The following is a 23,531-nucleotide window of genomic DNA, read 5'->3' on the forward strand; positions in this document are numbered from 1 at the left end:
GCAGATCCCTCTCCGTACCCCAACCGGAGAACACAGTGGTGACGGATGCGTCCCTCCTGGGATGGGGGGGCCACATGGGAGAGGCGGAGACCAGAGGCCTCTGGTCTCCGGCGGAGTCCCAGCTCCATATCAACCTGTTGGAGCTGCGGGCGATCCGGCTTGCACTGAAGGCATTCCTTCCCTCTGTCCGGGGAAGTGTAGTGCAGGTGTTCACGGACAACACCACCGCCATGTGGTATTGCAACAAACCGGGCGGGGTGGGCTCGTGGACCTTTTGTCAGGTGTCTCTGCGCCTCTGGACATGGCTGGAACATCAGAGCATCACCCTGGTGGATCAACACCTGGCAGGCTCTCTGAACGCCAGGGCGGACGAACTCAGCTGCCGGTGCATGATGGATCACAAGTGGCGTCTGAACTCGGACGTGGCGCAAGGTCTCTTTCGGCAGTTGGGAGAGCCTTGGTTAGATCTATTCGCCACCGAAGAGAATGCGCAATGTCATCAGTTCTGCGCGTTGGAATTTCCAAGGCGGCACACGCTCGGAGACGCTTTTTGTCGCGTGTGGAGTTACGGTCTGTTGTACGCCTTTGCGCCTATACCACTTCTGCCCAGAGTGCTGAAGAAGATCAGGTGCGACCGGGCCCAAGTCATCCTTTTGGCTCCGGATTGGGCACGAAGATACTGGTATCCCGAGCTACTCAGTCTGTCAATCGATCCCCCGATTCGACTGCCTCTTCAGGAGGACCTTCTGTCGCAGCAGGAGGGGACGGTCCTCCACCCGAACCTGTCCAGCCTCCACCTCCATGCGTGGAGATTGAGCGGCGGCAGTTGATGCCATTTGACTTGCCTCCTAAAGTCTGTGATGTCAGTCTGGCAGCCAGGCATCCCTCCACTAAAACGGTATACGCCTGCAGGTGGAACAAATTTGTGGCATGGTGCACAGCAAAGGCTGTGGATCCCCTTTCCGCCCCTCTTTCTGAGGTTCTCCTCTTTCTCCTTTCCCTGGCCCAACAGGGCTCTGATCCTGGCACCATCAAGGGATATCTTTCGGCTGTTTCAGCCTTCTTGAGGCTTCCCGATCAGCCTTCTCTTTTCAAGTCTCCTGTCGTCAATAGATTCTTGGAAGGCATCACGCACATGTTTCCTCCAGTTCCTTTTGTGATGCCTCAGTGGGACTTGAATCTGTTTCTTACTTTCCTGATGTTTGCTCCCTTTGAGCCACTTCATAATTGCCCTCTCCGTCGTCTTTCCTGGTTTCCATCACCTCCGCCAAAAGAGTGAGTGAGCTCCAGGCTCTTTCATCTAAACCTCCTTTCCTTTCTGTCCATCCAGACAAGGATGTTCTGAGGACTCGTCCTTCTTTTCTACCTAAGGTGGTTACTGCCTTTCACATCGTGCAGTCCATTACCTTGCCCACCTTCTTTCCGCCTCCCTCGAAAGAGGAAGAAAAACTCCACCGTCTGGACCCAAAACATGCGCTCTCCTTTTATTTGAACCGCACAAAACGGTTCCGGGTGGACGACCAACTCTTTGTTGGCTGCGTGGGCGCTAAGAAGGCACGGGCGGTGCACAAACGAGCCATCTCTCGGTGGGTCGTTTTGTGCATTAAGGTATGTTATTCCTTGGCTAAAAAGGATCCTCCTGTGGGGCTGCGTACCCATTCCACTCGGGCCACAGCAGCTATTACTGCCCTGGGACGGTGAGTCCCTCTGCAGGACATTTGTCAGGCAGCTACGTGGGCCTCGCTGCACACGTTTGCCAAGCATTACTGCCTGGACAGCCAAGTCCAGAGAGACAGCTTCTTTGGCCGTTCCGTTCTCCAGGACTTCCTGGTGTGATCTTGGTTCACAGACCCACCACCGGGGTTGGTATTGCTGGGGTATCTATTCTAAGGTAAGGAATCTAACTAACGTGTTTCTTTCAAATGCACAAGTTACTTACCTTTGGTAACAATATATCTGTAAGAAACATTAGTTAGTTAGATTCCTTACCGCCCCATCCATCCTCCCCGTTCTGCGAACCGATATCTAGGGTTACGGTCATCCCTTTCAGGACCCTAGTTTCATGGCACCAGTGTCGGTTTCTTGCATGGCTTTGCGTTCCTGGCGGGAAAGCTATGTACAGAACTGACGTCAGCGCGCGAGGGCGGCGTCTAAGTACTCCGACGACATGATTCCGGCGATGCCGACGCGGAGCTGCAGACGACGCCTACCGACGCACAAGGGTAATGCTGGCGAAAAATCTTTCCGGATCCAGCCTGACGCCTGGGGATATTCTAAGGTAAGGAATCTAACTATCTAATGTTTCTTACAGATATATCGTTACCGAAGGTAAGTAACTTGTGCGTTATAATGGCCCTTAGAAGCCTGTTGTAGATATGTGTGGTGATAGTAGTCTATTTATTGGGTCAACATGTTTCTCGCTCCCAGTCGTCTCAGGCCGAGATCCTTGGCACTTCTTCAGGACCAGAAAGGAATTTGGGTGAAAGTGTAAATGATGGTCCTCCCTCTAGTAGAGTGGTGCAATCAGTTAGATGCTAACTTTTAGTAATCCAACCTCTAGTATGTCTGGGGTGCCCCCCTGGGTTGTGGCAAGAGGATGCAAAACCATCACTCAGGTTAAGGCAGTTGCTCATTGAAGTCTCACTTACCCGTCCTCTCGTCAGCCAGAATGTTCAAATGTACTCCTCTCTAATCTACTCTGCACCATAGCAGTCAACGCTTTTCTAGTGTTTGGCTCTTCACTATGCCACTGCACGCTACCCTGCCCACTCTACTGTACACCACTCCACTTTACGCCACTTCACTCTACTCTGAAAGAATCTACTCTGCACCACTCTGGTACTGCAATCTACGCTGCTCGTCTTTGCTCTGCACAAATCCACTCTGCTCAACACCACTGCACTCTACTCTAGCAACTGCACTCTACACCACTTTACGCAAAACAAATGTACCCTACGCCACTGCACTCTGTGCCAATCTACTCTGCAACACTGCACTATATGCCGCTATTTACTGCTCTGCAACACTTTACGCCACTGCACTTTATACCATTGTACTCTGTCACTGTATTCTATTCTGCACCACTGCGCTAATGCACTCTATGCCACTGCACTCTATGCCACTCTACTATACGCAACTGCACTCTTATGACGCTCTACTCTCGCTGCCACTGAACTCTGTGCTACTCTATGCCACTGCACTCTACTGCACCACTCTACTCTAGCCCACTCTACACCAATGCACTCTACGCCACTCCACACCAATGCACTCAACGCCACTCAACTTTGCATCACTCCTCTCTACACCACTGCACTCTACTCTGTAACACTGCAGTCCAATCTGCAACACTGAACTCTTCGGCACTGAACTTTGCGCCTCTCTACTTTGCCCCCGCTGCACTCTATTCCACTGCACTCTACTCTGCACCATTCTACTCTACACCACTCTGCTGTAAACGCCAATGCACTTCATGCCATGCTACTCTGCATCGCTCCACTCTGCGCCAACACACTCTATGGCAATCCACCTCAAGGGGCATATGTATGAAGCCCATTTCCCGTTCGCAAACGGGCCGATTCTCAGAATAGGCCTGTTTGCGAATGGGAAAAAACCTTTTGCGATGTATCATCCCAAAAGGCCCTTGCAAAATAGGGAATCGCAAAATGTGGGATTCCCTATTTTGCAAATGCATTTAAGGAATCGCAAATTGCGATTCCTTAAATGCAATGCAGTAGGCACCAAGTTGTGCCATTTCTCCTTAAGAAAGCGCAAATTACCACCAACTTCAAGTTGGTGGTAATTTGCGATTTTTGGCATTTTTCAAAGTGTCATGTGGTAAACATACATGCCCTCAGGGCATGTATGTGCACCTCATTTGCACACGCACATTTCAGGGGTGCAAAAGGGTGTCCTTATGACACCCTTGCACCCTTAAAATGGCTTTCGCAATTTGCGAGTACCTAGTGGGTACTCGCAAATTGTGAATGTCTTCCCATTCATTCCTATGCCTATTCCTATTCAAGGCCCATAGGAATATATTTGCGAATTTTTAATTACATCTCGTTTTCTCAAATAGTGATTCCCTAATAATCGCTATTTGAGAATCGCAAAAACATTCCTTGATACATTTGCCCCAAAGTCACTCTACTCTACAACACTGCACTCTACTCTATGCCACTGCACTCTACGCCACTTCACTGTACTCTGAAGCAATCTACTCTATTGCTCTCTGCCCCACTTCACTCTAAGCCACTCTATTGTATGGCACTGCACTGTACACCAATGCACTCTATATCACTTTACTCAAAATCAATACACTGTGCCACTCTACACTGCACTCTATGCTACTGCACCACTCTGGTCTATGCCACTCTACTCTACTCCAGTGCACTCTACGCCACTGCACTCTATGCCAGTCCACACTACGCCACTGCACTCTATGCCACTCTAATCTACTGCGTACCACAGCACTCTATGACACTGCACTCTACTCCACTTCACTAAGTCTAGGCCAATCCACTCTACTCTGTAACCAGTACACTCTATGCCACTTTAGTCTTCAACCACATCTAATGCCACAGAACTCTACCATGCACTGCACCACTCTACTCTAAAACAATCGACTCTGTCTCTACAATCTAAGCTGCAGCACTCTTTGCCACTCTACTCCACTGCACAACTACTCTGCACCACTGCACTCTATGCCACTATACTCTACACCACTGTATGCTACTTCACTCTACACCACTCTGTTCTACTCTGCACCACTGTACTCCATGCTGCTGCTCTTTATACCACTCTATGCCACTGCGCTCTATGAAATGGCACTCTGACACTCTACTACTGCAAGACTGCGGTCTCCGCCACTAAACTCTATGCCTCTCTACTCTGCACCACTGCACTCTACACCCCCCAACGCCAGTGCACTCTACGTCACACTAATCTGGTCGTAACACTGCAATCTATGCCACTCTACTCTGCACTCTACCCTGCACCACTCCACCACTCCACCCCTCTTCACTCTACTCTGAAGCAATCTACTCTACGCCACTGAACTCTATGCCGCTATACGCCACTCCACGCCATTGCTCTTTACGCCACTGCAATCTATGCTGCACCATTCCACTCTACTCTTCACCATGCTACGCTATGCCACTGCACTCTACATTATTGTACTTTGTCACTGCACTCTACTCAGAACCAATGCACACTACACCAGTCTATGCTGCACCACTGTACTTTACGCCACTTCAATCTAGCCCACGCTACAGTGCTACACTCAACGATACTCAACTCCGACACTCTACTCCACACCACTCCACTCTGCCAATCTACGACACTACTCGACTGTACCACCCACTATGCTACTCCATGCCACTTTACTCCACTCTATTCTGCGACACTCTAGTTCACACCATGCCACTCTGCCACTCAACAACACTCTAATCCACAGCACTGTACTCCACTCTGCCATTCCACTTTACTACACTTCTCCACTCTATGCTATTTTTCTCTTCGACAATCTACTCTGCTTTATGTCACTCTACAACACTCTACTCCACACACTCTGTCCACTTCACTCTGACATCCACTCTACAACAATCTACTCCCTCCATGACGGCTCGGAATCAGCACTTAATTGTCAACACTGCCACTTACGACAGGTTGTCACATGGTGGAGTCGTTTGTTTAATTTAGAGCCAAACACAACAACAGTTGTTTATTAAATCAGTGTACATTACAAATGACTAATACCTGCATCCAAAAAACCATTCTTGTAGCTTTGGGGGTCTGAAATAGTCACAATTAACTCACTTGTAGGAGTGTGAGGGTTAGTAGTTGTGTTGAAACTAATTGATAGTGCTAACAGTGGCAATGGGCACTTCAAGCAGAATTCGACTCCTGAGAGGGCCCTGGCACTTTTTAAAAAAAAATCTAAGCACTGGGTGTAATCCTTTAGTCTTCATTCATAAGGTGAGGAATCTGCAGGTAGAAGTATCAGAATACATTAACTCAAGTTAGAGCACCAGAGTGGTGCCGTATAGAGGTTTGTGATGTAACTTCTGTGGAGGAAGTGGAATCGAGTTGGAGCCTTGGTGCCACTGGTGCAGATCAGAGCTTCCAAATCCCCTCTACTTCCACGGACGGAATGATTCCACAGTCACACACACATACACACATCACACGCTGGTGGGGCCCATTACACCAACATTCACCCTAAATCACCCTATCCGTGCCCTGTAAAGGAGAAAACACCTTTCACATATGCTCTGTCTAATCTGCCTGTACTTTGAGGTCAATGCGATCAGCTGATTGCTGTAGATCTAGCAAAATACATTTCAAAGAATACACAATTAAATCAATAAACATGACCAGAAATAATCACCCGAGACAGTAATTCAAACAAATTGTTCGTTTATCTAAAATTTCAGGAAAAGCCAATTAAATGCAAAATTCATTTCTCTCATAGTTACCTATTCTGTCTAAATGTCAGATCCTAAGTCAGAACCGGTCCTCAGTAGGAGAAACAGAGTTTCCTGCAGTCATGTAGAGTCTCCGTCCTCTCCGTCAGCATAGGGACCTCGCATCATCAGCTCGGGAAGAAGTGGCGCTAGATCTCTCTAGTCTACTTACTTTTATACTAAATTTACATTCTAAAAAGTATCATTTCTTTATTCAGAACGGATGAAATGGCGGAAATAATGTCGTCTTGCAACATGAGCAAAGCAAAAGTTCCCAAATATTGTCTGTCTTAAACGATGAATAGAAAATGTAATGTCCATAATTTTATCCGATACTTCTACGGATGTTTATTAAATGTATCATCTTATGAGACCACCGAAAGTTCATGTAGTCAGATTATTCAGTTGCTACAATTTTCTCATCCAGGGGTTTTTGGCTGCCAGCCTGGATTTGTCGTCATGTTCATGGCTTTCCAGTTTGACAAGAGGGCAAGGTCACAGGCAACGCGAAGCCTTCTTGCAAAATTTTCCATTAAGTCATCTACTCGACTGCAGGCTGCAGGAGGTGGCCATCTTTCAGTAGGCCACAATTGTCAACTTAAGAGTAAAAGAAACACAAACCATAATTACTGCATAGAAATGATTAAACAGTGTTATTCCCCAACTAATACCCTTATGTGTGTGCATTTATCTAGCCATTTGCGACATCAGAAGCTATTAATGCATATTAATTATAAGCACAAAACACCATAACATCACATAAGCAACATCGTCAGTCTGCTCACCAACTTAGTTCACTTGTTATTTAGCCATGCAATAGCATTCCCACGTGTAATTCTCTTGTTAATAAGGTTGATTAGTCTATATTCGACAAACTATTAATCATTAATAATTATTCAGTAGTTCTTTTAATTATAACATGCGAAAAATGAAACAGGTATTCCGTTATGGAGTAAAAACCCTGCTCCATCACCACCTACTGGCACAGTAGAGCTATTTCAACATTTTTGGATCCACTTTAGTGCCAGGGGAGATTCATAGGAGAGGCGCCTGCAGGAAGAAAGAGTAACCTCTAGAAATATCGTTACTAAATTAAGTTATTCGTCTTGGTTTTGTACAAAACAGGAGTCGTTGTCTGCGAACTCCATCTCCAGAGCCTTCAGGTTGTTCCATCTCTCCGTGACTGGGTTCTAAATTCGATTTATTTCCAGTTTTATTTTATATTCCAGTTTTCTGTTTTTTATTGCCTCTGTGGAGTGCGGAAAACTGAAAGCAATTTACGCCACAAGCACCGTTGTGGAGCACTACAACAATCCTGGTAAAGTCCAGCCTCCCAGGGTGGTTGCGGTAGTGGGGGTGGGGGGAGGTTTAACTGCGCAATCTATCGGTGTAAGGAAGCTTTTAATCCTATTTTCCTGATTAAGTCATATGACATAGGCCTAGGGAGATTCAAAGAATCTGCAAGAAGGCATAGTATTAACTAAAAAATCTCTAATCAAAGGAAATTCATTTTGTGTGCATAGAGATTAGGGAGTTGAGTCTGAGGAAGAAAATCAATATTATGGTTTTGTGAACCTTATAGCTAATCAAAGGCTTTTTCTGGATCTTGTGGGCAGTGGTGTGACCTGCATGAAAAGTCAAGGAAAACAAAAAAGTCCTGCTTTCTAAGCATTCATTGCAAATGGGTGCGGAGCAGTGTCAATATTCCTTCCGAAAAGGCTTGTTTAAAAAAACAAAAAGAAGTTCTTTACCTCCTGTACTTGTTGGCTGCCCTTTAAACCGCTGTATGACCTTTCCTTGTAATCTCAGAAGGCGCAGTGGTGTAACATTTAATCAGCATGAAGGATGGCATCCAAAATGTTTCCTATTGCAAATTGTTGTGGTCTCATGGAAGACTAAGATCACACTTAACAGGTAGGACTCCATGGAACCTATTATTACACATATGATAAGTCTTAAGTGGTATTTTTAACCAAGTGGAAAAGGGAAAAAACTTTAAAAATGCCTCAAATTTGAACAGTTCTCGAATTTTTCTTTATGCGACATTGTACTTTGTCTAACCAGCAGTTTTTGTTCGATGGTTTACGCGCGAGTATATTGAGCTGATGTTCTAGGTTATTTTTCTGCTGAAACCACACTTGCTTCAATGCAGTGGTGGGAAAAAAATCCACCGATTCTGTGGATCGACTTTTCTGTGATTGATAGGATCCCAAAGCAGGAGTTGCACGCTTTTATCTCCTCTGGTCAGTTACTCTACATTTGAGGTCGCTGAATGTGTGAAAGGAAACGGACGTCTACATGTAGGGGCGGTGCCTGAATGCGTCTCCATATCACATCCCGAGGCAGGTGACACAACCTATTGATGCGCGGGAACTGTTATAGAAGTTTTAGATTCCATTCTGGAACGTGGAAGGATTCAATAAGTGAAGAATCTGCGATTAAAAAGAGTATCTACCAGAAAGAGTGTTATTTAAGGTAAGTAACTTGCTCTTTAGGCCTTGCCTACAGACAGCTGTACCTGTCTGTTGGAGACCTCATGCTATCAATACATACATCCAACTGAAGAGTTGGCTTTGGGACATCCCCCTCCAGTCATTCGCTCTTGTGGTTTTTTATCTTATAGAAGATTCCATTGGCTGGGTGGGCATTCCTCAATGGGATGACATTTTTCTGGTTCACATCAGATTTTAAGTGTTCTCCTGTGGTAATTTATCCACTATTCTGCTGCTTCCCCCAAAGCTATCTCTGTTTCACCCCACTCCCATTACAGGATGTGGCCTCCAATGATGCAGAATACATAATGACCTCATTTTAGTGGTGTAAATGAAGACAGAAAACTGCCTGTGATTGGTTTCCATTCTTTCCTTCTGAACCCCTCAGACTGGAAGTCAGCCTAGCCAAGGGAGGCCAATAGTTTGCCTACTAGGTTTTTACATGCACGCGTTCTGGGTCTTGCCTGCAGTCCCGGAAGTATTTAGGGCACCCTTTACTCAAATCATTCAGGGTAGTCAGGATGCAGCCAAATATTGCATAACAAATAATTTAACATATAACATAACATAACATAACATTTAGCATAACATATAACGTAACGAGTATTTACTCACTGTGCCACTGGAACCATGCTACACATCGACTGAAAAGCCCCAATTACGGTGAAACCATTCTTGGGTGGCTTGTGTCCTGTTTCAGAGAGGACCTGGCTTGGCAGTTCGAGTAGATCGTTCCTATTGGAGCAGGATCTAAACTGATTTACATATAGCCGAGTCTAATCTGCGATGTTATGCTATTTTGATTTGTAGAGCGCGCTATCACCCAGGAGGGTATCCTGGCGATGAGCAGGTGAGAGTCTGGGCATGCCCAGGGCTAAGTGCGACTACTCAAAGCCAAGTTTTCAGCTTGTTGCAGAAATTAAAGAAGTGAGGAGGAGGCTGTTATATGCAGTGGTGGGTCATTCCATGCTGTAGGAGCAATGTAGGAGAAGGCTCGACTGCCAGATCTAGTTTTCCGTATGCGTGGGAAACAGTAGCATGGTGAGCAAAAGAATGATGCTTGGAATGTTACCACAAGAGATTGCCAATGGTTAGACTTATTGCGAGCATCCTCCCATCATCTTTTGTGTGCTTAGTCATCAGACAACCAGAATGAAGATCGGTTACAAGCAGGAGTGGAAGGTGCCTGGAAGCCAAGCTTTCTGGCTTTATACAGAGAGGAATTAATGTCTTCTTTTCTATTTGAAATATTCTTTAATCCATAGTAGAGAGGCAAGGATGTCTGTTTGTATATTATGATGCATGCAGAGGTCTGCCACCAAATATTTGCAACCGGAGACCTACCTCAGATGTTTTGGGTCCTAGGTGTTACCTAACTATTGCGGAAGAGCACTAATTTGACACATTTGATACGTATTGCAAAAGTCATTGAAAGTATTTTGTGGGTTTCAAAAAGACACAGACAATCCTAAAAGCCAATACAAGCTAGTACTCTTTATTTTGTGAAACTTTATTACATTGTTACTTGGAAAATATTACAAAGGAATGTGATGTGATTGCTTTAAATTATGTTCTATTTTGTTGTGCATAGTTTTTGCAGGTGTACAGCAGTAATTTAGGACACATCCCACCGAGGCTAGAAAAACTGGTAAGTAAACTGAATAATGGCAACTAATGATAAACAGTGCTTACTGGGTCATGAGTATATTCATGTAGTAATATTGAAATATTTTCACTTCACAGGTGAAGCTGTCTGGCTCTCACTTAACCCCTCAGTGCTATGCCTTTATCACCTATGTGCAAGTAAGCATAACACACATTTTATATTATGTTTAAAGCAGTAAGCATGTAATCAGTTGCACGGCTAATGCTCCCCAGTTGAGTTTGGTCTGTAATTCCACGTTTTCATCCTATCCCTTGCATCTTTTAAAAGCCTAATTCACACTGTACCTGGCTATCTATTTATCATGACAATGGGTGGGGATTTCTGCAGTGGAACTATCAGGCAGGCCTTTAAAAAGAAGAAGAATACCCTTAAAAAGCTCAGTCCCCCACCCTCTCTGTGGCTGAGGGAGAAAACAGAACAGGGAGGCTAGGATACACTGACATGAAGGCAGGGGATTGACCTAAACAAGGATGGGGAGAAATGTGGACATAAAAGTAGAAACTTGTTGACAAGACAATTAAAGATATGAGGACACAGAGGCATTAAGAAATAGTGGCAGACATTTAGGGCAGCATAACCATGGGACTAACAATGGTAGACACAGAAACGAGGAGACATGCACAGTACAGGCCAAAGACGTATCCAACAAGAGATTGATTGAATGTCTGAAGACTTGATTTATCACCTCCCACTCCACTTGGAGTCTTCCAAAGAGAAGAAACTCAACTGCAGACCACTCTGATCACACTTGTTCAAGTTAGCCAATCACAAGACCCGACCCCAGTAGACCTTTCCGAATACCTCTGTTCTGCTAGCAGGCAACTCTGTTCTCTAGTTTTTAATCCTTCTTAAATACACATAGTTTAATTGTTCCCGGTTATCAGACTGGAAATTCCTAGTGCATTGTTTAAAAGCATTGTTAACATGCATACATTTAATATTAGTCCATCTCATTGTGCTCCAGCCAGAAGCTGCCATACCTCAACATTTTGTACCTCACTTCACTTTTTACTTGAAGAAATCCCTGTGAAGAGGTGTGCCCTGCTCGGCTTCTTCTGTAGAAAAACAATATTTGAAGAGACAAATGTGGCTGCTTCTGCTCCCTGCTGCCAGTTAAAAACCCGGCGGTCTACCGGTACGCATCTTTGGCAATGCAGTAGAGGCCGCTGAGATTGGCTCAGTTAGAGCACGCAAAATCGACTTTGACATCCATCTCTTACCTGATGAAGAGGCTTAAATCGATGAAAAGGACTCTTTCCTCCAACATGGGCTTTGCGTTTGAAGAAGCACATATTGTAGATTACTACATATTAGGGAGTCTCTTTTTGATGTTTTTTATTTACATGTTCAGCATAATATCATGCTTATCAGAGATTGCCCCTTTTTAGGTCTCGGCTAGCGAAGGCTGCGCTTGCGCAGTCTCGCTCGCGAGAGATAATGACTTGGAGTAGAGGGGCTTGAACCCGCCCCTCTTCTCCCCTGTTCTCCATTGGCTGGCCTCTTGAATGCTGGCCAGCCATTGGAGAAGAGGTCCGTCACTCCGAACAGGCCCCGTCCTTTTCGGATTCGGGGGCGTTTTTTTTATTGCTTTTTGGTTGCTTTTCGCTTTTTGCCAGCCCGACCCTTACACGCCCACAAGACAGCATGTCTTCACGCTGCCTACACGCGCCAGTCGGCTCTCTGATTGGTTGGCAACTACCAAATAAGCACTGTGATTGGTGGACCTTGTCAACCAATCAGAGAGCCGACTGGCGCGTTGTGTGATGTGTCTTGTTTACCCTGCAGGCGTTAGTGCCGATCTGCCGCTGCTCCTCGCAGCCCGTAAGCGCTGCTGTGTGTGTGAGACCTGGTTACATTGGAGCCATTATTGTGAGGCTCATAGTGAAAAGCACTCTGCGTGTTCCAGCAGCAGAGGAAACACACAGACCCGATGCCCTTCACAATTAATCTAAGACACACGAACGGCCTCCAAAGAGGAAGACAGAACAGAATAACGAAACCAGCCCGAGGGTCCTTTAGGACGCCTGACAGTATAGGGGGAGCCGTGTCCTCTGCAGCAGCCATATTAAGGACGGTCAAGAATCGGCATTCTGTCGTCCGTGGTTGTACATTAATTAAACTGTAGATGCTTTGTTGTACAGTTGCAGCCTCACATGGCCCCACCCTAGATTCTCCCTGTGCTTGCTGGTTTTACCCGCTGGTACACGCTGTCAATTACAAATTATATGCACATACGTTGGTAGCACAACGGCAGACATGTTAAAGTCAGGCGAGACGTTGCATTAATTTCTTCTTAACGCTTATAGTCGGCACCTATTGTAGTTTCCGTTCGCGACTTCTGGGCTTCAGTTTTGGGCACGCAATTTGCTTTGTTGCATGCTCCTATGAATGGCAATAAGTAAATACGAATTATTCTGGTCCTGGTCGCCTTATCCAAGCATTTCAATTAGGGTATTTCAGTGACGCCTGAATCTGCACTATTTGCTTTATTTTTGCCCACGAGATTTGATTTGCATTACTGAATTGCCTGCATTGAAAAAAAATCCACATAGTCCGCAATGGGCGATATTATTTCACTCAGTTCACTAGGAGCCTCGCATGAAGCCCGTCTTTTGTGTCGTTACTCTTGTCTGCGCTGGTTAACAGTTTATTTGAATGTGCAGCTGCAGGCGCGCAACACCTCGGAGCCTGGGTAATGTGCTGTCGACTCTAGTGCTGCTGACCCATGTCGCTTGAGCATTTGGTAGGACTGCAGTTGGCGATGGTCATGCTCCTCTGTTGTAAGTACCCTATTCCGCGATCGTGGTGTCCTAGGGCTTATGGAATGGTGCTTACCTTTCCCAGGCACCTGTGCTTGGAATTTATTCACTGACATGCCCCAGGTTGTGGTTTCAGAGGAGCAGATCACCTTTGCTCTGCGCCCCCAAATTGCCAAGAAGACAACACGTTTTGTACAAATCGCAAACGCTGATAACTAGAAAGAACAGTACTCACCTCTGCTGGGACAGCCCCCACCTTGTAGCTGTAACTGTGTTTGGTCCATGGATGTCGGTGGTCTCCCAAGAGTGCAGCGTCGGGTGACCTCAGTGCGCAAAAGGAGCCTCCCACCGGGTCATAGTTACCTTACTCCTGAAAGCAAGAAGAAAACTCCGCGTACAGAAGATGATTCCCCAGGGCAGGTAAACGGGATTGGGGATAGTGTAAAGCGGATGGAAAGAGCAGAAGAGATGGCTACATGTGCACTGCCAGAATTATGTTTGAGCTCTAACCGTATTCTGTCATTCCCTGTTCATTAACCCCATCTGACTTTGCTGCTTCGTTTGTTCCATTTTGACAACCTTCATTCATATTTCTTTTAGCTCTTCCCACTTTCGGCCTCGTTACCTACTTCGCCTCCGACTGTATTGTAATGTGTTTCGTATATCTCCGAATCACAGTTCCTGTTCTACCTTTCTAGTGCTAATTATATTGCCTCTCGCTTCTCCTTTTTTATTCCCTGGTCCCTATAATTGTACCTTCATTTAATATTTCCCTTTTGTCTTGGGACTCCTGTACTGTCACTGAAAGGGAAGGTCACAGACTGGCTGCATGATTTCTCGACTTTCAAAATGTTGTGGCGGAGTGCTTGCACACTAAATGCTGCAGGCTGAGGGAAATCGTTCCTTTCATCTCAGAAGGAAGTGACAGGGGAAAAAAGGTCTTCGTTTGACAGTACTAACCTGTAGGGCTAAAAGTTCAGCCGCGAGCTTGTCTGAAGCAAAATTACCTATGTTAAAATAGGTCTCGCATTTGAGAGTGATTAAGCTATTGACATTGTAAATAACAATGCCGTTTCTTTAAATGTTTTAAAAACAAAAACATAAACAAAAACAATGTCATGAGCAATGCCAATAGCTCTAACTTTACCAATGCCGAGACCATTGCATTGTAAATGCTTGTTTAATTATCCAGACAGTACCACTCGGCTAAGATTTTGAAATCTGTTTTTATTTGGGACAGTTGTTGGTATGAGTCACAGTGGTCTGGGCCTCAGTATTACTGCTTTTATTGCTTCTCTGAAACCGCCTGGCAATTTTCCAGGTTCATGGCTATTTAGAACATCGGCAGTAGGCAGGGCTTCACCTCTCTTCGAGTTTTCTTAAGGAAATTCAGACACAGCTTTTCCCCTAACTGAATTTGCTGCACAGCTTCAATTATTTCTCCTGATGACATTTTGGCTTCTAGAAGCTTTCTCCCTTATATATCCAGGTTTAAAAGTCTCTCCATCAGGACCAACTGCTTGTACAATTCTGCAGTTGATCCCAATACGCCTGAGTTCCCCAGGACAATGATGACACCGGAAGCACATCGAGCTCTTTAAGGCGGTCATGCTGCAAATCCTTGCCACTCTTCAGGCTCCCTCTGACATGACTTCAGGCCCCTGCAGGGAGGGGTCCCAGTCAAATTACTGCAGGCTGATCCATTCTCAGTGCCATCTGAACCCCTTGTACTTGTTACGGGTTAAGCACCGACTCCAGAGCAGACTGACATCCTGGCTCCTAGGCCTCTCTCGGTGTCGACGCTGGAGGAGAATCTGGCTTCGACTCCAATGTCCAACCCGACTAAAGTCATGCTCTGAATCTGCTAGGGGGTACCTGGTCCCCATACACCCTAGTCTGTTCCTGTGCTAACACTACCATAAAGGCACCGTAAGAGGCTCCACTCTGTTCTTGGCTCCGGGTTTACTTCCACTGGCAAAGGTGAGTATGGGAATGATTTACTCCTACACTATAATGATGACAGCCTTTATATGGATTTACAGGAAGCCAATGGGATTGATACATCCCCATATACAGGGTTGAATTTTTCTTTTGAGCCCTAACTGAAACGAGTACTATTGTTACCATGGTAACTAGAAGAGCAACTGAGGTCCTGGGCCTACAACTGCGGTTAGTTGAAGTCAAGACAGATGTTCTAACCGATGTTTTGCAACCTAAGCCAGAGTCATCTGAGCCCTTGCTTTCATTTACTGAAACCCTTATGGATACCTTAATTGGTACTTGGTTGCAACCCTCGTCATGCCCACTGGTGAATCTGTAGGTGACCAGACGCTATAGCCTTGCTCCATGAGACCCTGCTGTCCTTACACAGCATCCTACTCCTGAGAATCAGGTGGTCCAGGCTTCCTCCAGTAAAGTGACTCCCAATCCATTCTCTTGGACCCCCTTCCCGTGAAGCAGTCAACAGAGGACTGAGGCATTCAGGAATCAATTGTTCTCCTCAGCAGCACAGCACTGAGGTCTGTCCGTGAGGTCTGTTTATTGGGCCTATATAGGCACGCCATGTGGGGCATGGCAGGTTGTCCCGCAAGAACTTGGGGCTTCCTGGCTCAAACCATTCAAAATAGCCAGTGTAAGAAATTGGGCTATTAGTTGTGCTGGATATGAGTCCTGCGTTACAACTGGACTGTTCCCATGAGGCACAGGGTCAAGACTGATTTGCATATGGCCATGTCTAAACTGGGGTGGCGTAGTGGGCAAAAGAACGATGGATTTAACCCAGATCTCTTGACTGGGGGAGAATGTCTGCATTGTCAGCATTCCGTCCATCAATTGTTTGTTGTAACGGATATGAGTCTTGTGCACATAATAGGTTCACAATTGTCTCCTCACTGGGAAGTATGTGCCCCATTGTGCCCCATTGTAGACTTGACTGTCCCGGAAGAGTGAAGCAGAGCAGTCCAAAGCCTATGCAGGGTAGGGGCTGCAGGTGGGCTAGTAATCTTCATTTGCTGACATACAATGTCAACACTCAATAAATCATTGTTCTTTCAGTGTTATTTCTTTGAAAAGGAAAAGTACATTTATTACACGCACATCAATAAACATTACTCATTAAATATAAATATATGCATCAGGTAGATGAAAATGCCTTTGGTGACATTCTTGAATCGCATTTGAACCCTAGATGATGACACCCATAATCACAATTACCACCCTCATACCAGATAGAACATCACAACATAAGGGAGTGTAATTTAAAAAGAGGCAGGCCAAACTGGGAAAAGCAGAGGGGGGAGACTGTAGGAGGGGATGTGGCCAGACAAGTACGTTTCTGCACATAATATGGGAATGTGACCATATCCAGCGTTCCTGGGACAGGATCCACTCAGTTATGAGTGAAGCACTGACAATGGTAGTCCGGCTCGAGGCTAAGAGATGCTTGTTAAATGTGTGGGAGCCCACGGATCAGAAGGGGGCACAGAAGACTTGGGTGACGCTGGGCCTCATGGTGGCCAAACGGAATATCGCACAGCTGTGGGGCGCTAGTCATACCCCAACGGTGGAGGCCTGGGCAAGAGACATGGATTGGTGTATGTTTAGAGAGAAAACTGTGTATGTATCGAGGGGTTGTCCCCGCAAGTGGGCCTCCATTTGGAATGCTTGGAATGTTTATCGAGGATCTATATGTAACCTCCCCCAATTGCCAGACACGGACATTCAGGAATCACCATGAACGTTATAACAGTGACAATGTACCGAACATAAATGTCTTAACCCACATATGTAACCGGGAAATCCTAAGGCTTGCTGTACCGCAATGTTTGACTTATTTGTTAATAAAAAGATTTATTAAAAAAATAAAAAGAGGCAGGCCTATTGGCTTTTTCTGAAAGAGACTTCTAGCTGCAGCTGCCTCAGCTTGTGAATATTTTCCAGGCGTCCGACTGTATTCAGCAACCTTTCAGCAGAACCATGGTGCTTCGTCATGTGGAGCCGTGTGGCACCACACTGGCACTGTCCCACTTTCACTCCAGAAATGATTTGCAGAGCCTATATAGGTGCCTCCCATGCATACTGACATCAATTCCTTTCTTTCTGCACCACCAGATGGGATCCATGCGTCTCAAAGACATTTACCTTAAAATTGTCTTCCATGCTTCAGTGTGCAAGGAATGTCACCCCCAAAACAACAGGGTACTACATCAATACATAAGGCAAGCCTGTTTACTTTGTCAAAGGGTCAGCACATCAATATTTCAGTCAAGCCTGTTGGCTTTATAAAGGAGTTATCACATGATAAAAATCATCTTTTAAATCAAGAACCATTTTCAAATTAATTCAGTATTAATATAGTCAGAGTCTACAATAACCTCTGTCAATAAAGCCTTGTAAATAAGGCATTGACAATGAACACAATGGTATTAGTCTTTCTTTCACACTCGTTAGGCCACAACATGTAGCCATAGGACCAAGCACCAGGGGTCCCTGCACTCCGAAGCTGAAGAGCAAAAGCTCTGGCTCCAGTAATGCTTTGAAAATTCCATTATTCTTTCTGGGGATCATGCTTTTAATATCCCCAGAGACTAAGGGTTACCCTCTTTTATCCATCCAATTGGGGCTAAGGTCCTCCTGCTGCCCCCATACCTTTGGGTGGTGGTGCTGCTGCCCATTCTGAGGCACCAGAGAAGCAAAGAGGAAATCAAAATAAGCCATCACAAGTAATTATTGGGCGCTCCACGCCAGAATCTTTTCATATTTAAACAGCGGGTTCACTCGCTGTTTTGGCTTAATGCGCCTTCAAGCTGCTGGACCTGTTTTTAAGTTTTCGGTGCCCTGGTCCCACCCGGTGCACCAGATGCTAGTTTTTAGGTTGGGGGTCGAGTGGGGAGCCCCTAGGTCCCCTCAACCCTGCCACTTGCCCAGGCAGCGCTACTGTGTTGCGCGGAAGCCGCCCTTCTCTATTTGGACAGTGGGAGCAGTTCATTTTCTGCACCTGTAGCGAGAGCAGCTGCAGCTACAGCTACTTGGTGCTTGGCGCGGCCCTCTCCCTCCTTCTCCAGCAACCAGGTATTGGCTCCGGGGACAGCAATGTGCCCAGCTGAGGATGGAGTTCTCTAGGCAGAAAAAACATATTTACACTGGCCCGACATGGGTTCTTCTTCTTGCGTAAACCCTCCTCTTGACCTTACTTTGCATCTGCCTAGAGGATGGGGTCCACGAGACCAAATGAACTTCTGGGGAGGAGACCCCATGTAAGCCCCCTCCCCATACAAAATAGGTTTGTGTCGAACCCCGGGTACTGGACTTACCCTGGGATTATGTTCGAAAGTAGCAGCTGAGCCCCATTGGCTCTGTTTTTGTTTTAGGCATGTTAAAATGGGCAAACCTGCAAAGATGCATAACTCTGGTCCTGTTCGGCCAATTTCCTTGATTTTAGTCTAGAATTTTAAACAGGCCTCCTGGCCTCTAAAGGACACACTTAGTGTGCTGTTTTTACTGCCTCCCTGCGCCAGTCTTCTCCTCTCCTGCTGGTGTGGGCATCTTGTGCAGCCCCTCCTCTACCAGCCAGCACCATCCTGCAAGAGCCTCCTGGCTGTCTTGGAGTGCACTTGGGGTGGCAGTGGAGTCCAGAACTTCCCTCTACTAGTCCTAAGGGGGCAAAAGGGGGCCAGTGCCTCTGGCCCTGAAAAGACCCTTTAGTCCTGGGGTCAGCTGGAGAAAAAGTCCTTAGCAGGGCATCAGATTCCTTCAAATTGTCTATAGTTCTGTTGCCGCCACCTTCCAGCTCCCGAGGTCTGGCTCACGATCTCTCCCTTGTGCAGAGGTTTATAAGTGTGGGTGGAAAGTTCTAGATGCCAGGCACCGCTGGTAAATTCTAGGATGCCACATCATCCCTCCACCCCTATCCTCAACCCTTGTGCTTAGCAATCTGGGACAATCCAATATGCAAATTTCAAGTTTTCTCTGTGAAAGGTTTCTGTGAGGGTCTCCTCTCCACCCCTAGCTGACATCACCAACAGATAGCTACCCGCTACAACTTCAAAGGGTAACCCCTGCTGTGTTGGCTCCAGATGTCTGACTTCCTCCTTTGCTGAATGCGCCTGAACTGACCCAGCCTGGGTCCAGTGTGACAACTAATTACCAGATGCAGGAACTGAGTCAATCACTGATAATTACTCCATGTGTGTGGCGAGGCCTTTGTTCCCTTTACTGGGAGCAGAGTAATGAAGTTATCTGATAGAGACATCCAGCCAAGGCTTCCTTATCTTAGAATTCTCTTCAGGCGCCAGATTAGATCCGAAAATCTTTTATAACAGTACCTCTGCACATCAGTAGAGGGCGTCGAGCAACTCTGTAGCGACCTAGTCCTCCAGATTTGAGGTTGACGAAGTCCATATGAGCTCTCTTCTTTTCCACGCTTACAATGCAGATTCGATAAGTAGTTCCACAGGCTGTTTTTGTGGCCTACTTCAACGCTTTCATCGAACGGAGCAGTGTGCCTTTATACAACCTTTTATGTCCTCTGGGTTCAAGCCTTGTAGGTCCTGTGGATGACAAATGTCTGCCACGGACCCTCACTCGGTTAGTATGTGGTGCCAGGGGGTGCACCATGACTCCGAGTAATGCGACTGCTGTCAACAACTTCGCCAGAAAGCTCTGTGGGAATGTTGAATGAAGCTCCTAGCTGCGCGTATGTCGCAGTCTTCCAAGACTTCTCATCGACCTCAGTCCCCTTCGTGCTCTAACGCCCGATCCAGGAGCCCTTCCTGTGGACATCAGTCCATCGACGTCCCGAGGTAAACAACGCAGGCGGTTGAAGTTGCGGTACCTCCGACTTTACCACATAAACCCTGTTCCTGTTCTTCGGTTGAACGTCAGTGCACAAGTCTTCCTCCCACCTCCCAACCTACCCTGGAGCAGGGGCGACTGACCTAGATGAGAGAATATTACAATTCTCTTCATAGTATCTTTGGGTCTTCACCTTCCTCTGGAGTGCCCTCGGACATAAGAAGGTGCACGAAGCTGTGACTGTGTCTGCGTGGGTGGATTCAACCTCCACTTCAGTTCGGCTTTGTGTTCCAAATCAGTTTCGACGCCTGGGTCTGGTCAACTAATTCTGACGATGCCTGGGTTTGGTCAGCTGACTCAGAAGATGGCGCTGTTGGCGATGCTCGACGCCCCACCACTTCCCCATTCCGACACTGAGACGTTGATTCTTAGTCGCCAGACGGCTTCGGATGCTGCGCCGGTGGGGCTGTCCATCTCAGATACCTTTTCTTGGCTCTCTATAATCCCCCCCCCCCACCTCACCCCCCCCCCTCTGGTTTTTCCTTCTGAGTAATATGGTTAGGGAGGTGATGATGACGATTTGGATTTTCACCACCCCTTCTCTGACACAGTCCAACCTCCTATGGAGACTAGTGGCTTGGAGTCTTCCCCAGCCTCAGGCCTCCTGTCCCCTCCTCGGACGCTTCTCCCATATATTGTGGGACTCATTGGCATGCCTGCTGCCCTTCCTTCTGAATGAGACTCAGAACTATCTTGTTCTGTTAATACGGGATGGGCAGAAAGCAGATAAACTAATCATTCGCTGTGGTATGGATATCACTGGCTCTGTGGGTCCGGCTATAGCGTCTTCAGTGGCACTACATCGGCGTGCCTGGTCGCAGACCTTTGCGTTTTCAAAGGTTGTTCAAGCCACCCCGATTGATATGTATTTTGATGGCGCCATCTGTTCAGTGTACATGCCGACTCTGCTTTGCGCCGATTGTGAGATAGTCGGGGTGGAGCAAACTCTTAACTCTACCATCTGATTCCCTAGTTCTCCCATAACAGGTTTGTTTGGGGAAAGTCCCTTTTTCGTTAATATATGAGCCATTCCAGGGTGAAGCCCATTTACTTTTCTTTTCAAATCTCCTTTCCATCTACGGAGGGCACCTGGTGAGGTTTTCCTGCCTTCTGCAGGTACTTTTATTTTTCTTATACTGTTGATGACAGGTTTTGGTTCCCATTATCTGGGACAAATAATATTTTGTGGCCCTATGTGCAACTGTTCTTACAGGCTTCTTTCTGAAGCAAATGTTTCTACCCAAGTTCTTATTCTAAAGAGGGTATTTGGCTTGCATTGTGCAGATGCACTATTGCCGTGTCCTCTGTTCTACTGGGACCATCTTCTGTATGCCCTATAAGCATTTTGGGATCTGTTTCTGGCACTTAGTAGCCCTTATAGGCACTTCATTTTATCTGCCTCAAAAAACCTAGTGCTTGTGAGTTCTATCTTACTCAGGCGCCCAACCCCCCTTCACTCCTGTAAGTGTTCTCTCTCATCACCACGGGCATTCCTTCCCTTTATCTGGTGTCCTTCTTTCCTTAGCGGAATGAGTGGAATGAGTGTCATGTACCGTGGCCTAGGTAGACTTTCAGCTCGGGCCTAAGACATTTTTCCCACTTTGGTCTTTTATTAGTGCATTGGCACTTCTTATTGTTTTGCTCTTGCTATACACTGGCAACAAGGCTTCCTGCCACTTACGTTTTGGTTCCTTGTTAGGTTAGAACTCTGAGGTGCATTGGGTATCAAAGGCCCCTCTAATACAATGGTTCGGATCCCACAACTGCCACAAGGTTACCTTGGTCCTGTGCCACCGACCTTGCTGACCTTTTTCTGCTTCATTCCTGGAGAGGATGTTATTACTTGTCGCATTCTGGAATGCCTTTTACCCTTTTTTCCTATAGGCATTATTTATTTGCCAATTCAGATCACAGCCACAGCATTTGCTTACCGTATTGGTTGTTCTTCAGATGTCACCATCTCACCCCCTTTTGTCGGCATCTTGACTAATTTTCATCTTCAGTTTTCCTTCTGGAACATGTATCCCTTCGACATCATGGTTCCATCTCTTTGCAGATTGGTTTCCAAGGAGGCTGGGGTCTCCCTTAGGAGGTTAATCTTCCTCCACACAAGGGTGTGATAGTGATTCTATCCCTCAAAGGTCCATTATGCCATTTCCACCTTATTTTGTGAATTCCTTCTGCTTGAAGGAGTTTTTTTCTATTTTTCTCCCTCTCTTCCTTTGGAAGATGTGGGTCTAATCCCCTTTATCTGATAGAGACATCTAGCCGCAGATTCCTTAACTTAGGAATATCCCCAGGCCTCAGACTGGATCCGGAAAATTTTCCGCAGCAGCACCTCTGCGCGCCGGGGGCGGCGCCGCACAGCTTCGCCCTGACGTTGCCACGGACGTGACGTCAGCGGAGCCATATATGCCCCTCCTGGCGTGCTGACATCAGTTTTCTTCTTGTCCGCGTCCCAATGCGGATCCTGAAACAGCGGGTCCTTGGCCTGTTTTTCGGGCCTTCTCGACGCCTTTGGCGTCACAGAACAGTGTGCGATGCCTTCGGGCTTTAAAGCGTGTGAAACCTGTGCGCACCAAATGTCTGTCACGGACCCGCACGCCATTTGTATGTGGTGCCTAGGAGTGCACCACGACTCCGAAGAGTGCGACGCCTGTCAACAGATGAAACCTAAGTCCCTAAGGAAGCGTCGTATGAAGTTCCTGGCCGCACGGCTGTCCGGTCCTGCACCTTCGCGCTGCCGCTCTCCCTCTCGGGACCGGGCCCGCTCACGAGGTCGTTCCTGCGGACGTCCGGAGACAGGTAAGCACAAACGTAAGTCGCGGAGGTCGTCCTCCCATAAACGTAATGCTGGGGCCTGTTGCTCTCGGTCTTTGCCAGGCACTGTCACCCAGCAGTTGTCTCCACCATACCCGCCCTTCCTGGGTGTCTGAGCAACAAGGACCCAAATGGAGGCCTATTCAAAGGCTCTCCGCTCTTTTTTTGGGTCACCCCCTCTCCCTGGTGCGCCTTCGGGTCCCACAGAGGAGGAAGGCACTCGCGTCGGGTCTTTGCCGGCGGATTAGTCCTAGGCGCCGGCTGTCTGCATCGACTCCGGTCCCGGAGTTGATACGACGTGGACGGGATACGGCCCGGAGGGCCCTCCCAGTCATCCGTCCAGCCCACCTGTCCAGTCACCGCATAGCCCTGCGCGGCTTCCTGCGCTGACGTCCGATGCAGCACTGAGTTTGACGCCCTGTCGACCTCTTTCCTCCCCGCAGGAAAGTTTGGGTCGCCGTCGGACCGGCTCCCAGGCTCA

General features: G+C 47.0%; 1 protein-coding gene across 3 annotated transcripts in view; it reads left to right on the forward strand.

Annotated features, from left to right (window-relative positions):
* FANCI (FA complementation group I) overlaps nt 1-23,531 on the forward strand; it is a 556,119-nt gene that overhangs the window by 405,319 nt on the left and 127,269 nt on the right. For all 3 annotated transcript variants that reach the window (XM_085644440.1, XM_085644438.1, XM_085644439.1), the window contains exons 33-34: nt 10,545-10,601; nt 10,697-10,756. In XM_085644440.1, the coding sequence (XP_085500566.1) occupies nt 10,545-10,601; nt 10,697-10,756 (117 nt within the window). The remainder of the gene's footprint in view (nt 1-10,544; nt 10,602-10,696; nt 10,757-23,531) is intronic.

Source organism: Triturus cristatus, chromosome 3_1 (assembly GCF_964204655.1).
Source record: "Triturus cristatus chromosome 3_1, aTriCri1.1, whole genome shotgun sequence".
Classification (NCBI taxonomy): domain Eukaryota; kingdom Metazoa; phylum Chordata; class Amphibia; order Caudata; family Salamandridae; genus Triturus; species Triturus cristatus.